This window comes from Telopea speciosissima, chromosome 2 (assembly GCF_018873765.1).
Source record: "Telopea speciosissima isolate NSW1024214 ecotype Mountain lineage chromosome 2, Tspe_v1, whole genome shotgun sequence".
Taxonomy (NCBI): Eukaryota; Viridiplantae; Streptophyta; class Magnoliopsida; order Proteales; family Proteaceae; genus Telopea; species Telopea speciosissima.
Window position 1 is genome coordinate 48,427,827 of NC_057917.1, and position 15,153 is coordinate 48,442,979.

General features: G+C 39.4%; 1 protein-coding gene across 2 annotated transcripts in view; it reads left to right on the forward strand.

The window, feature by feature from the left end:
- Nucleotides 1-15,153, forward strand: part of LOC122652561 (pyruvate kinase 2, cytosolic-like) — a 90,071-nt gene continuing 74,918 nt past the window's right edge. Inside the window, exons 1-3 of one of the 2 annotated variants that reach the window (XM_043846344.1) lie at nt 1-175; nt 1,156-1,252; nt 1,333-1,430. In XM_043846344.1, coding sequence (XP_043702279.1) covers nt 110-175; nt 1,156-1,252; nt 1,333-1,430 — 261 coding nt within the window. In that variant the 5' untranslated portion in view covers nt 1-109. The remainder of the gene's footprint in view (nt 176-1,155; nt 1,253-1,332; nt 1,431-15,153) is intronic. The other variant, XM_043846343.1, reaches the window with a different exon arrangement.

The window sequence follows — 15,153 nt, forward strand, 5'->3', positions numbered from 1 at the left end:
TAAGATCCTCAGTCTTCAACAACCTCTCCTCCGGTCCTCCCTCTCTCTGCAGTACTCTTAAGTTTCTTCACAGAACGATCTCTCATCTTTCTCTGCAAAGCCAATCACAATGCAAGGCCAAATGGTGATCGAAGAGCCTGTACGGCTTGCTTCCGTTCTCACATCTAGTAAACCTGTAAGCTCTTCTCTCTCGGTCCTTTGTTGTGATCTCTTTTCACATTTATGTCATTTACAATGTGTCTCTTTAGATTTTAGTATTTCGGTACCTTGCTGGTTTGTATTCATTCAAAATTTGGAGAAATTTATGTCTTGGATTTAGTTTTTTTCGCCATCTCTACATCTTCTTTGTATGAGTTGTGAGTCTTAAATTTTTACTAATGATTTTTTCCTTGTTACTCTACGATCTCAGTTTCAAGATTCTGGTTTTGATCTTGAGCTCTTCTCTGAACCACTGGCTAACTTCGCAAGGTTCTTTTTGTGGAAGATTTTATGCGGCTGTCTCTTTGATTTTTTCCTTTTAGTTGATCATATTTTGCCATTTTTGTGCTTAGGCTGTTTGTTTTACCATAAAATATAATAATAAATTTAATTATATATATATTTTGCTATTTGACCTTTTTTTTAATTGTAAATGATCCATAAGCACATTTGAACATGATTGAATGAGGGAAAGAATCCAGCCATATGCTATGATGGGGGGGGGTGGTCGAGTCCTTAGTGAGTGCCAAGAGTATCAATAATCAAGATACCTTCACTATTTTGGGAAAGTAACATCTTGAATTTTAAAATGGCTGTTAATTTTTAACTTTTTATTTTTTATTTTTTATTTCATTTCAGTTAAACATTCCCCCCCCCCCTTTTTGATCCTTACACAAATTTTTATTGATTTTCAACCAATCCCGTAAAATATTTTGCGGTGAAACAAATGTGACATTTAGTGAACATTTGACAGTTTAGAAATTTGATCCTCCATGATTTGCTCACTAAAGTCTGTTTTTGATTTTCTTGCTTTATGATATACTTGGTTTTCTTCAACAATTTGGGTTGCCCTACTATAATTGTCATTCTTCTGGGATTCTGGTGAAAAAAGGGGTGTGTGTAACTTGTTCATTTCATTATAAGAAGGTATTCTAATGTTACACGTGGAACCTGCAGAACTTCTTACCTTCACTTACAAAGATCGTTGGGACACTTGGTCCAAAGTCACGCTCTGTAAAAGTGATTGAGGGATGCCTAAATGCGGGAATGTCAGGTGATTTTAAGTCACGCTCTGTAGCAATGATGAAAGATTACTTCGTTCTGATGCATTCTCTGTATCTTTGGTTTTGGCAGTTGCACGGTTTGATTTCTCCGGGTTTGATGGAACATACCACCAGGAAACTCTTGACAATTTGAGGACAGCGGTAGAAAATGTTAATAAGCTATGTGCTGTAAGTTGTAGTCTATTGATTTTTTTACTCCCAAATCCATTTTTTGGCTTACATATTATGGAGTCTGATGCTTACATCATTGTTCCTGTATGAATTTATATTGCTTGCTAATAATTCATTTTCTTTGTGATAATTTGAGTGGATACCTTTCATTGCAATGTTTTTCATCATTTTTTGACTCTAGAATTTTTCAGTCCTGTACCTTGGTCTTTCATTATGGCAGCTATGGACTACAACAGGCTGCAAACTTCAACCTGAATTTTTATTTTCTGTGCAGCCTAACTGTGTAACTTATGTATAAAATATCCTTCACCCTGTATCATTGTTGCTCTATTCCTTTCAAAGTCATTAGCAAACTAACGAATGGCTGGGAGACAGTAGAATTTCCTACACTTTATCTATCCTACAATACATAATCTGTCAATATTTAGACATTCATTCATAAAGAAACAGTTTTATAGTTACATTTTCTCTTGGAGAGGTGAGGGGTATTGATGCAAATCACAACCAATGGAATAAGAAGGATTTTTGGATTTGGGGTTGGTTCAGTTTTTGGTGTTGGCAAGAGAGAAACCACTAACCAGTCCTTACCGTAGTAAGTTCGGGAACGACAATAAAATGGGCATGGATACGTACGACAATTAAATGGACTAGACAGCAATAATACTTTCAAAAAATCTGGCGTAATAAAATGCGTACAGAAATGATGCAGTATGTGTTTAATACAGCCACTCTGTAAGGAAAAATACGGACATATATTCACTATAAAAGAGACATGTAGACCACCTAATAAACAAAATAAAAGCATGAATCATTATTATAACACAATATGTTTTATGGGTGTGAATTCAAAACTCACAAAGAAACCTTCCAACTAATTCCATCAGATGGACAGATACTCCAAAACAACCTCTAATTACAAAGAAACCGATCCACAAGAGGGTAAACCAAGTCTGCCAATTTATTGAATAAAGCTGCTTCTCTGTTTTAGATTACTAAAAGAGTCTACCACTAACCAACTTATCTGTTTTAGGTCACTAAAAGAGTAACATTTTTATGTCCCTCTGCAAACATGGGTAAATCATAGCTTAAAGTTAAAGGCCAACCATCTGATATGATATTGCAGACAATGAATGACTTGGAACCTATCCAATTGGCTTCCTGTGCCTCCTCAATCTAGTTTTCTGCACATTGGACCAAGTTTGATGATTTGATTCCTCAATGGAGCAGCTGGAAGTATTGGAATTACAGGTTTCTTAGTTGCAGCTCAAAGATGATGTGGGATCGTCAATAAAAGTGTGCAATGGAAATGCTTTGTAGGGAAACATCTTGCAATAAAAGGACTCTTACATCTTCTGGGACAACCTTCATCTCACAGAGGTTGTCAACAGGATTGTGGCACAAAGACCTTTAAGGAACACCAAGACTGCACTTTATCTCTTCAACATCCAACAATGGAGAAACAAGTCCAACCCAAGGAACTCCCCTTGGCAGATGATTTGGTACCAGACCAGCAGCCTCATCTCTTTACAGGAAGAAATATCAAGCGGAGAGACAGGTCCAACGCAAAAAACCTCCCTTGCACTGCTGATAAAATGAGGAGCTGATGCAATCACAGTTGGAGACGGAGAAGAGAAAGGGGCTGCTGCAGGAAGATGGCACTTGCGGAACTTTGGGCCGTTGCAATGGCTGCTCGAGATGGAGAACATGAAGGGGGTTGGCGGCAGATTGAGATTGCGAGTTAGGGTTACGATTCACAAGATCAGAGGAAGAAGAAAGGGTGATGGGTTTTAGGGGGGTTCTCGTTTTATTTTAAAATAAAGCCATGTTTTTTAAAAACGTATTATACATGGATCGGTTCGCATATAATACATGTTTAATAAACGGTTTTATAAAGTACACGAATTTTACTATATGTATTGAAAAATCCATAAAAAAAATTTCATTGATACGTTCGGATACGCGTGTGATGGAATTATGGGAATAATGACTTGTGACTTTATGATCACAGCCCTACTTTATTTATAATAGATGAGAGAATGTTCTAGAATAGGAACAAGTACAAGAATACTCCTGTGTAGACACTGAATTTTGTCACCCTTTTGCGATGATGACAACAGGACACGGACAGACATCGGTATCTCTCTCAAGAAGGACTCTTGTCCCTACATCTAAGCCAAATCACCCTAAAGACCTTTTTATCAAATGCTGAAGGAGGTACTGCTCATCTTCTCCAACCACGGCGGAAGCCCATTTAAGGCCCAAAAGTGTGGGCGGTGACATACTCTAACCACGGCTCCGTAGACAGTCCTCCACGGCACCATGGAAGCCTCCCACGGCAGCGTGGCAAAAAACCATGCGGCCGGGGGAGGCTGCAACCTCATCAGGATGATGTCACCCATGGCACAGTGGAAGGGTCCTCCACGGCGCCGTGGAGGTGTTCCATGGTGCCGTGGAAGTGGGACACCCCCTATAAATAGGAGGGTCCCCCTCCCCCCATTTTCATGGATTCCAAGCCTAGGGAGACCCTCCGAGTCCGATTTTTGCCCTCTTTCAAGCCTTTGTAAGTGAGTTTTGAGCAATATTTCGAGTTGTGGGTAGATTCATCGATTACCCACTTGAGTGAAGAGCACTCACCTCCTAGTCAAGATGTTCTTCTGTTTGCATTATGGATAACAAAAGCCTCCTTTTATATCCGTTATTCTGTCTGTATAGAGATAACGAGAATCCCTTATACAGTCGTTGTTCTACCCGAAGTCTGAGTAACGTAATCCATCTCATATAGTCCTTACTCTGTTCTACAAGAGAGATGCAGGCTGATCGTCATCTCCACCTGACCCGTGAGACATCACATATTTCGTATTTGGTACATTTTTATTTATTTCTTGTATTTCTTGATAGGTATCTGTCTCTTTCCTTATTATTTTTGGTATAATGTAGACCATTAAAGTAACTTGCTTTAGTGTACATAGTAAATGATTTTTTTTTTTTTCTTTCTTTGTTATGTTTAGTACATCAAAATCTAGCCTTGCATGTTGATATATGATGTATTATCAAGGGAGAATATTCGAAAACAAGCATCTAGTAGAAAGACCGGATTATCCGGGCGAGGTGGATGCCTAATATCTTCCCACTCTCATAACCTGAGCATTTACCCTGAGTCTCTGACCAGACCATATGGAATCATGTAGCCCTTTCTGCTAATCCCGGATGCAAGGATTTAAGTATCGGTATCGGGTATCGTATCGGTCAGGCGATTTTAAGAGACGTATCGTATCGTATCGTATCGGAGATACGTATCGATCGGTGCAGAAATGCATGAAAATGATCAAAATACACATGAAAATACACTTTTGGACACAAAAAACAATATAAACAAGCAATTTGTATCATATATCATGCATATATACTAAGAATTGTGAATAATCAATAACCAGACAAGTGCGGCATTTTGAAATTATTATAAAAGATTAAACTAACATAGAAATTGCATCATTTTCATGTATTTACTACCTAGCAAAGTTGCCCTAAACAATATTTAAACATTTTTATATTTTCTACAACTAGTTACACATTATTTAATTTTTCATAATGAAAAAAAATGACATAATGAACTACATATATGAATCTAACTCTTCTCTTCTATTTCAGCCAATTATACATTTTATTAAATTATAATGAAAGAGTATAGATGGAAAAATCATGATTTTTGACATTTTTTAAAGTATTTTATAAATTCAGAAAATACCCAAAAAATTAAAAAAAATACAGATTTTATGATAAATGTATAATCTTGTTGGGACGTCATAGATCTATACATAATGTACTATATATACTATATACATTAGCATTTGTTTTAAATTTAAGAAGAAGAAAAAAAAAATCATTTTAAAGAAGGAATTTTCGGTTTTGGGTGAAAAATGCCAAAGAAACATGGATTTGAAGTCAAATCTTTGTAAATGTATACAAAGAATGCAATTTCTATGTTAGTTTAACACATTCCCTTTGATTCATACAAAAAAACATACCAAAAATCAAAGATTTAAGTAAAAGAATCAAGTTTTTTTCAAAAAACTTACCTTTCCCTTCAAGAACAGCTTTTGATTTCAAATGTGGGCTGTTAGATGCACCAAATGATGTGATTTCACCAGCTTTAGGGTCGTTTTTGGCAAAGGATTGAAAGCCCTCAACAAATCTTACCCAAAAACCAAGTTTAAATGTGTTTTTTAAGGGTTTCTCAAAGCTGGAAAGAGGTTTTTTTCGCCAGCCTGCTCAAAGTTTGACTTTCTGGTTTTGAGAAATGAAATGAACATGTGGGTTTTAAGTAACGATACGTATCGAGACGTATCGAGTCGTCTCGATATGTATCTGTATCGGTCGATACATATCGAGACGACTCGATACGTATCGTTTTTTTAAATATAATAAAATAACATTTTTAAAAACTCTCGGCTGTATCGATACGTATCGATCTTATCGTATCGTATTGGTACGTCTCGGTCGATACGTCTCGATACAGTCGAGACATTTGCATTTTTTTAAAAAAAGAAACGGCTCGGCCTGTATCGTATCGACCACGACCGATACCGAGACGTATCGACCGAGACGATACGATACGGTCCGAGACTTAAATCCTTGCCCAGATGGGACTACACCCATTGGGTCCTAGGCCCTAATCCTAGGTGGTGACTCCATTTCTTTATTAAGTATGATCCCAATCCCCATGATGATATGTTGGAATGATATGCCGTTATTCATCGAAACCAATTTTTGTCACCATAAGGCTGAGGGACCCTCGTCCTGAGGACCGCAGTACTTACACCCTGAAAATAAATAAAGATTAAACTACCCATGTACCCATATTACAACACTCCCCCTCAAGTTGGTGCATAGTTGTCACGCATGCCCAACTTGTATACGATTGGATGAAAAATCTTTCCACTAAGACCCTTCGAAAACAGATCCGCCAATTGCTCCTCAGACTTAACAAACAGAACACTAACAATTCCTTGTTCTAGTTTCTCCATGATAAAGTGACGATCGATCTCAACATGCTTTATTCATTCATGCTGCACCAGATTATGAGCAATGCTGATGGCTGATTTGCTGTCGTAGTAAAGCTGCATTGGTAGTTGGATTGGAGCATAAAGATCTTGAAAAAGACCTCGGAACCACAAGAGTTCACAAATACCATGGGCCATAGCCCTAAACTCAGCCTCTGTACTTGATCTAGCAACCATTTCCTGCTTCTTGCTTCGCCAAGTGCCTAGATTCCCACCAACAAGAGTACAATACCCTGAGGTAGATCTTCTATCATCGGGGGAACCAACCCAATTAGCATCAGAGAAGGCTTCTATATGTAGGTGGTCATGAGGAGAAAAAAGAACACCTTTACCAAGAGCCAACTTGAGATACCTCAAAATTCGATACACAGCCTCTAAGTGAATGGAATGGGGATCATGCATCTACTGACTAACTAGGCTAACAGTAAATCATAGTTGTCACGGCGTCACGGCGATCCAAGTCGGTGGAAGGGTGTCACGTCGATATATCGACATGTCGCCCGCCATGGCGTTGCCATGGCGAGCATGTCGACCATGTTTAATTTTTTATTTTCTGTATTTTTAATGTCATTTAGTATGCTATAATATATGTCCTATAACATCAAAAATCAACATGAAAGTGTACTACACTACTACTAATATACTATGCCACTATGGTTTAATTCATGAAAGTGTAACTAATATCCATTAGTGTATATGAAAGTATGAAAAATTGAAAATATAGATTAACCTATCAAATAATTGAAAGCAATAGTAAAAATCAAATGATAGGCTAACTTTATAAGCTTGATAGCAATAGTCTTTCTTTAGTGTATGTGATTTGGCAAAGCATCTAAGCTATTAAATGGTTTAAAAAAAATAAATTTTAATCTAACTTTTATATGTACAAATATCGACCGATATGCCAACATATCGTGGTATGGCGTCCATGGCGACGCCATGCCATATCGAACGATATATTGACATCCACCATGGCGTAGCTCGATATGCCACCTCTCCCAACGCCAGGACGCCATGGCGGTGCCATGGCGACGCCATGACAACTATGCAGTAAATGCAATATCTAGCCTAGTGTGAGAGATAGATCAATCTCCCAACCAATCTCTAATAGCTTCCTTTGTCAACTGGCTCACCATCCTTACTTTTAAGATAGAAATTTGCCTCGAGTGGTGTATCAGTTGGTTTGCAACCCAGCATCCCTGTGTCAGATAAGAGGTCAAGTGTATACTTCCGTTGAGAAAGGAAGATAAATTGAGCTAACCGAGCAACCTCAATCCCAAGAAAGTATCACAACTTCCCTAGATCTTTAATCTCAAATTGTGTGCCTAAAAGGTCTTCAAACGAGCAATTTCTACAACTTCACTCCCTGTAACCATGATGTCATCAAAATATACAATAAGGACCGTAATGAGCTCTCATGACTTTTTTTAATGAATAGAGTGTGATCATCGTTATTTTGCTTATAGCCAACAAACACCATTGCTTTATGGAAGCGACCAATCCAAGCTCGATGAGATTGCTTCAAATCATACAAGGCTCGCTTCAATTTACACACCTTGCCTTGGGTTTCCTGGCTAGAGAAACCAAGAGGGACATTCATATATACCTCCTCTTTGAGTTCTCAGTGGAGAAATGCATTTTTTACATCAAACTGTTGAAATTCCCAACCAAGTTGATTGCATAAGAGAGAATTACGCTAACGGTGTTCATTTTTGCAACTGGTGCAAATGTTTCTTGTTAGTGAATGCCATATGTTTGTGTAAAACCCTTGGTAGTTAGCCTTGCTTTGTATTTGTCTACCGTCCCATCCATCTTTTGTTTAACAGTGAACACTTGCTTGCAGCCCACAGGTTTTTTTTCTGGAGGAAGGGATACCAAGTTCCACGTGTGATTCTTCCCAAGTGCCCTCATCTCTTCAACTATAGCAGCCTTCCATTATGAAATCAGCTAAAGCTACCTGCCAGTGTTTAGGGATAGAATCAGAAGACAAGGAAGAAACAAAGGTACGAAACGAAGATGAAAGGGAATCATACGAGACCACATTAGAAATGGGATTTTGGGTGCAAGTCCTATGGGGTTTGCGAGTAGCAATAGGCAAGTCAAGTGTAGGATCTTTAGTAGGAGTTGTGGGAAAAAAAGACTCACTAGGTGGAGACAAAGTAGGAGGACTTAGATCAGAAGGTAACAATTGGCTCAGCATAGTAGTAGTGGTAGCATCAACTTGCTTCTATCGATGTCGAGAGCGAGAGAGAACAGAAACCTTCAACGGAGTGGGTTCTCCCTGAGCAAAAACAGTGGTCTCCCTGGGCTCCCCCTAAGAAGGCACTGTGTCTGTGTCCTGAATAATACTGTCTTTCTCAAAAGGCAAGGGACTTTCCATTGTTTCCATTGGACTTTCCATTGGGGCAACCAGAAGCACAGCTTCACTGCGGAGGGTGAGAAATAATCCTTAGTTTCATGGAACAACACATCCATGGTAACAAAAATATGGCAAAATGGAGGATGATAGCACTTGTATCCCTTCTGCATGGGTGAATAGCTAAGGAAAATACACTGGAGACTGTGGGGATTGAATTTCCCATGTTGGTGGTGATTATGGGCAAGAAACAAACATCCAAACACCTTGGGAGGAACAACAAAGGAGGAGGAGCCAATGAGCAGCTCTATAGGGCAGGGATGTGCATTTCAAACATAAGGGACCGAGTCACCTCCAACAGATGGCGATTCTTCCATTCGGCTACACCATTCTGAGTCGGGGTGTCAATGCAGCTTGTCTGATGAATAATGCCATGATCAGCCAAGTATAACTGGAACGAACCATCCACATATTCCTTGTCATTATCAGTGTGAAGAATTCTGATCTTAGCATCATATTGAGTCTAAACCTTTTTGTGAAAAAGCTAAAAGCAGTAAAAACCTCACTCTTCTGAGGTAACAAATAAATCAAAGTAAGTCGAGTATTGCATTCAATAAAAGTGACAAACCACCGATACCCAGAAGTTAAAACACATCGGGTACAACCCCACACATCCGAATGAATTAAAGTAAAAGGTTCGGAGCTTCTATCATCAGATGGGGAATAAACCGACCATGTTTGCTTGGCAAAAATACAAGCATCACAAAAGAAACCATTTGGATTACATTGTTTAAATAAACTAGGAAAAATCTTTGCTAAACTGCCAAGAGGAGGGTGGCCCAAACGAGGATGCCATTGATATATTGAGATAAAGCAACTGTAGAGGAACTAGGTGGAGCTTGAGTAGCCGAAGCAGAAGAAGGTGGGAGCCCATTATCTAGTAGGTACAAGCCACCAGCCACTTTACCATTGCCAATTGTTCGCCCCGTCGCCAAGTCCTGAAAAAGACAATGGGAAGGAAAAAAGGTTACTTTACAGTTCAAATCTCAAGTAATACTACTAAGTACTAATGGAGAAACGATTGGTAGAAAAGGTTGGAACATATAACGCTTCAGATAAAGATAATGACGGAGAGCACTTAGTAGATCCCTTCCCAGAGATGGAGGAAAGAGAACCATCAGCCACTCAAACTTGGCCCTTACTGGAGCTAGGAAAATACTCAAAAAATTTATGTGAAGAATCGGTCATTTGGTCGGTGGCCCCTGAGTCGATAATCCAAGGAATGGATTCAACAGAGGCACAATGGCCACCGACAGAAATACTTGAATGGGCAAAGTTTGGGTCAGAGGTCCCTAGCAGGGATACAGCTGAGGTTGTAGAGGGTGAAGGAGGTGTCTCGAACTTGGTCACCAGACGACAGAGAGTCAACAGCTCCTCCTGAGATAGGGACGCCCCTGTGGGAGCAATGTCAGAGGTCTCGATATGATGTGCCTGAGCTGATCCTTAACCATATCCACGACCACGACCTTGACCACGACCACGGCCATTAGTAGGACGGCCATGAAGGTTCCAACAAAATTCCATGGTATGGCGCTTTTTCCCACAGTGATCACATTTCACCGTTTCCCTGCTTGAAATGGGGCAATCACTAGAACCACGAGATGAAGATCCTGAACCAGAAAAAAGTACAGATCGATCCGGGGAAATAGGTTGCAACATAGCAGCACGACGATTATCCTTTGATTGAACCATGGAATATGCCTGTTCCAGTGTAGGAAAGGGACCACAATTTATAACATGAGCCCGAATCTGATCAAACTGGATGTTGAGGCCAGCCAAAAAATCATACACTTGGAGCTTGTCTTCCCGTTTCTTGAAGTTTGTGGCATCGGTGGAACGAGTAGCAGAGAAATCATCATAATAATCTAATTCCTACCACACACTTCTCAACTTGGAATAGTCCTGGGAAAGCGTCATCTCTTTCTGGTTAGTTTCATTAATCTTCTTGAGCAGCTCATACACCTAGGCATCATTGCCGACCTGAGAATAGGTATCCTTGGCAGCTGAATCTAGCAAAAAGTAACCTCAAGCAATGTTAGGGTTCATGGAGTAGATAAGAAAAGACATGACAAGGGAGTTGTCTAAACTCCATTTTCTCTGAGACGGACCAGCAACAATATGCTTCTCAGATTCAAGAACAAAAGGAAGTGAGAGTGAGACCACATCAATTAATTGCTCCCATCAAATTTGATGTAGCAATCGCTGACTTCGTCCTGGACTGTTGATGCAGTAGTAATGTTTGACATAGCTGCTGGTCAGAAAGAATCAAGAACAAAAGGCTCTAACAATAATAGAGCAAAGTCGAAATCTTTAAAACACGAACAGATCCCGGAGAAACATTACAGAAATCACTGATCTCGGAAAGAAACCCGGAGATCTCTTCAACACATTATAAGGGAACCAAAAAAGGGAGCCCTCGGTGGGAGAGAATATCACCACCAAGGGTGAAGAAGGGAGGCCGAGAGGTGGTGCTGGTGCTAGAAGAAAAATGAGAAGAGAGAGGCAGAAAAACTGAGAGGGGAGAGAGAGGTGGAAACTAGAGAGAGGGAAAAAACAAGAGGGAGAGAGAGAGAGAAAGGGAGGGAGGTGGAGGCGAGAAAGAGAGGGAGAGAGAGGTGAAGGCCTAGGGTTGAGTGGTGGCGGCGGCTATAGGCATTAGGTTGTGGATCTTGAGGGAGATCCTAGCCCTGATACCATGGTGGAATTTTGGGAATAATGGCTTGTGACTTTATGATCACAGCCCTACTTTATTTATAATAGATGAGAGAATGTTCTAGAATAGCCGAGGTTTTAAGTCTCTTAACTTATCCACCGATACTAACCAATATGTAATTTATTTTTAGGGTACTGATACGATACCTAAAAAAAGTATCAACTATATAGGATTGATACTGATCGATACATTTGATACATCTCTTATAAACTATATTTTACATATTACTTATTTATAGTGTTTTATGCTTCAAAATTGTATTGCATGTATCCTAGACATTTCCATGTGTATCTTGCATCTCTTTTATACGATACGGTACATCTCTTAAAATCACTCTTCCGATACGATACCCGATACCCGATACCGATACTTCAAACCTTGAGAATAGGTACAGTACAAGAACACCCCTGAAAAAAATAAAGCCCAAACTATCCTTTTACCCATATTACAACAATGTATAGTCCTTACCAGAAAGAGTTTAACACTCCTGCAGTACTGTGGAGGTTTAACAATAATACCCCTGCAGTACATATCTTAAACTCCCCCTCAAGCTGCACCCATGCCCAGCTTGGAACAGCACTTCCAGAAGTAGGACTAAACAAAGGCTTGGTAAACATATCACACAACTGATTTGCAGAAGAAACAAATGGAGTAACAATCAACTTTCTCATCACTCCTCACAAAGTGCGTCAACTATATTGTGTTTGGTCCTTTCATGAAACATCAGGTTACTGGCAATGTATCTAGCAGCTTGATTATCACTGAACATATTCATAGGTTTAGTAACCAGAACTCCCAACTCTTGAAGTAATGACATCAACTACATCAACTCAGCTGCATTATGAGCCGTAGCCCTATACTCAGCCTCAACACTGGATCTACCCATGGTCGTTTGCTTTTTACTTCTCCATGTAACAAGGTTGCCACCTATAAATTTACAGTAACCTATTGTAAATCTCCTATCACCGTCAGTACCAGCCCAGTCTGCATCAAAATATCTAACAAAATCAACATGCTGATGAGGTCGGTAAATAAGCCCCTTTCCTGGAGCCCTCTTTAGATACCTTAAGATTCGACATGCTGTGAGGTCATTCCACCCCTTGTCCTTGAAGGTGGGTAATATGTTTTCATATAGTGTTGCTCCAATCTGACCTAGCTGGCACGTGATCCTAGTTCACAGCAGAGAACAAGACAGGAAGCGAGTGTACCTTTGTTCGTTTTTTCTCCATCAAGCTTGGAAGTTAAGGATAACTGTAGGTCGGTGGCTACCTATAGAAATTCCAATTCGATCTGTCCCCCAGCTGGGAGGTATCTACCTCATCCTGATCACAAGCAGAGGTCCACCGTGATGGGGGGTACTTCTTTTTTTGTTCTTTTTCTGGTTGTTCAATCTTAATACATAATAGAACATGTTCTTGATTGCATAGTTGCTCATTAGTTACGATTTCTTGCTGATTGCTCATTTGCTCATTACTTAGGACTCTGTACTCATTATTTACGACTACTTGTTCATTCCGCTCATCAGTTACGATTCCTTGTGGGTTCAGCTTGGGCTTTTGAAGATTTCTTTTCCATTTCTTCCTGGCCTTAGCAGCTCCGACAAGGCTCCGATCAATAATAACAATGGGGTGCCTTCTTGCCATTAGGCATAACCCACTCGATTCAAATCTTATCTATTCTCCACCTTAAGAAATAAGAATCTTGAGATGCTGGTAAGGGATGGATTCTAATAGTAAGCAACTGTCGCTTATCCCTTAGTAGTAAGGCTCTAATTGAATGGGGGAACCTACCTATAGAATGGAATAGATTCGGGGCTTGTAGCCCCTATTACTATTAGACAATCCCATCAAGCACTGATACACTATCGGGAGAGAAGATGGCTAGCTCTTTAACCAACGACTCCCCCCTCCCTATGGTATGAATTCATTATGTAGCATACACCCAGGTGACCGATTTAATAGAAAAGATTTTTTTGAATAGATCCCGTGAAGAGGCAAGTTGTGAGATGCCTTATCTTCATCATTATTTATGTCTTACCAATTCTCATCATTATTTATGTTTTTCAATCATTACTTCATCAATTGATTGGACGGGTGATTCTTGCCAGTAGCAAGGAGTTCGATACTAGAGGCTTATAAAAGATTCCTTCAAATTTCGAATTCTTCTTGGGTGATTCCATAAACTGACTGGCAACTCCAACAACAATGGAAATTTCAGGTCTAGTACAACAGTGAGGTAAATAAGTTTCCCAACTAATCTCCTATACTGATGTTTGTCACCAATTTCTTCGCCATCATTTGTCCCTAACTTATGGTGTGGATTCATAGGTGTATCAACGGTTTAGAAGCAAGCATACCAATCTCAAACAAGATATCTAACACATATTTACTCTTTGATAGACTAATCTGTTTCTTACTTTGAAGCACTTCGGAAGAAAATACCTGAAAATGCTGATGTAGATAAGACTTCACCTCTGTAATAAAACCAATCTAGCATCCCAATGCTGAACAAGTGAAACCCACCTCTAATTTGAACTTTTTCGAACTTGTGTAATTACAGGTTCTGGGTCTATGCTTGCCTCTATGCTGTGGGCTGCATCAGTGGTGGATTCAAAGCAATCCATTGACACACCTATGGAGGATTCTGAGGAGCCTAGACAACTAGCTATCCTTGAGTCTGAGAATCCTGCCGGGTCCCAGCATATCAGTTTCTTATGCCAGACATGCTAGATCGAGCATATGCAGAACCTCACCATCTCCTAGGCCAATCTCTAGGTAAGAATCCCTTTCTATAAGTATATATATTTGCTTAAATACTGGTTTAGGTGCAGAATAGTAATTTATACCTAGTGGGACCTACACCTCTTTGTAGATCTGGGCTGCTTAGATGCCAACATACCCGGGCCCACTTCCATGACCTATAAAGGCCTAAGTTATAACTTAAAAACTTAAACTAAGTAATTAATTAACTTTAGAAATAGATTTGTAAATTACATTTTTTAAACTCATTCTAATTATAACATAACAAACAGCCTTTAGTAAGACTTACTATATAAAGAATCCTTAGTTTAGGATTCAATTTAAATCTAAACAAGAAATGTTTTCAGCTTTGGGACCTTAGAAGAAACTAAGGGAAAAGAGAAGGAAGAAGAAGAAGGAAAGCTAGGTTGATCTTTTGGGACTTGGAGCTTGGGAATTTGGGGCTGCCATCATCAATTGAACTCTAAATTCAGGTAGGGTATCTAAACCTAAATCTGTTTTCCCAAAATCCTTTTCTTCTCTATTCTATTATGGTTGATTTCTTGACTCATACCAACCCTAGTATGATAAACCCTAAATTGGGTTGTTAATAACCCTAAACCCTAACCTAATTAAACCAATCTACTGTTCTAGGACAGCACCCAATCTTAACCCAAACTTCTCAACTTCTTCTTTATTTATCTTGCTGAATTCTTCTTGGGATTAAAACCCAATTCAGCCTAGACCTAAGGTATTGGATGGCTTGTGATAGAATCCCAATTTGGACTTGGGT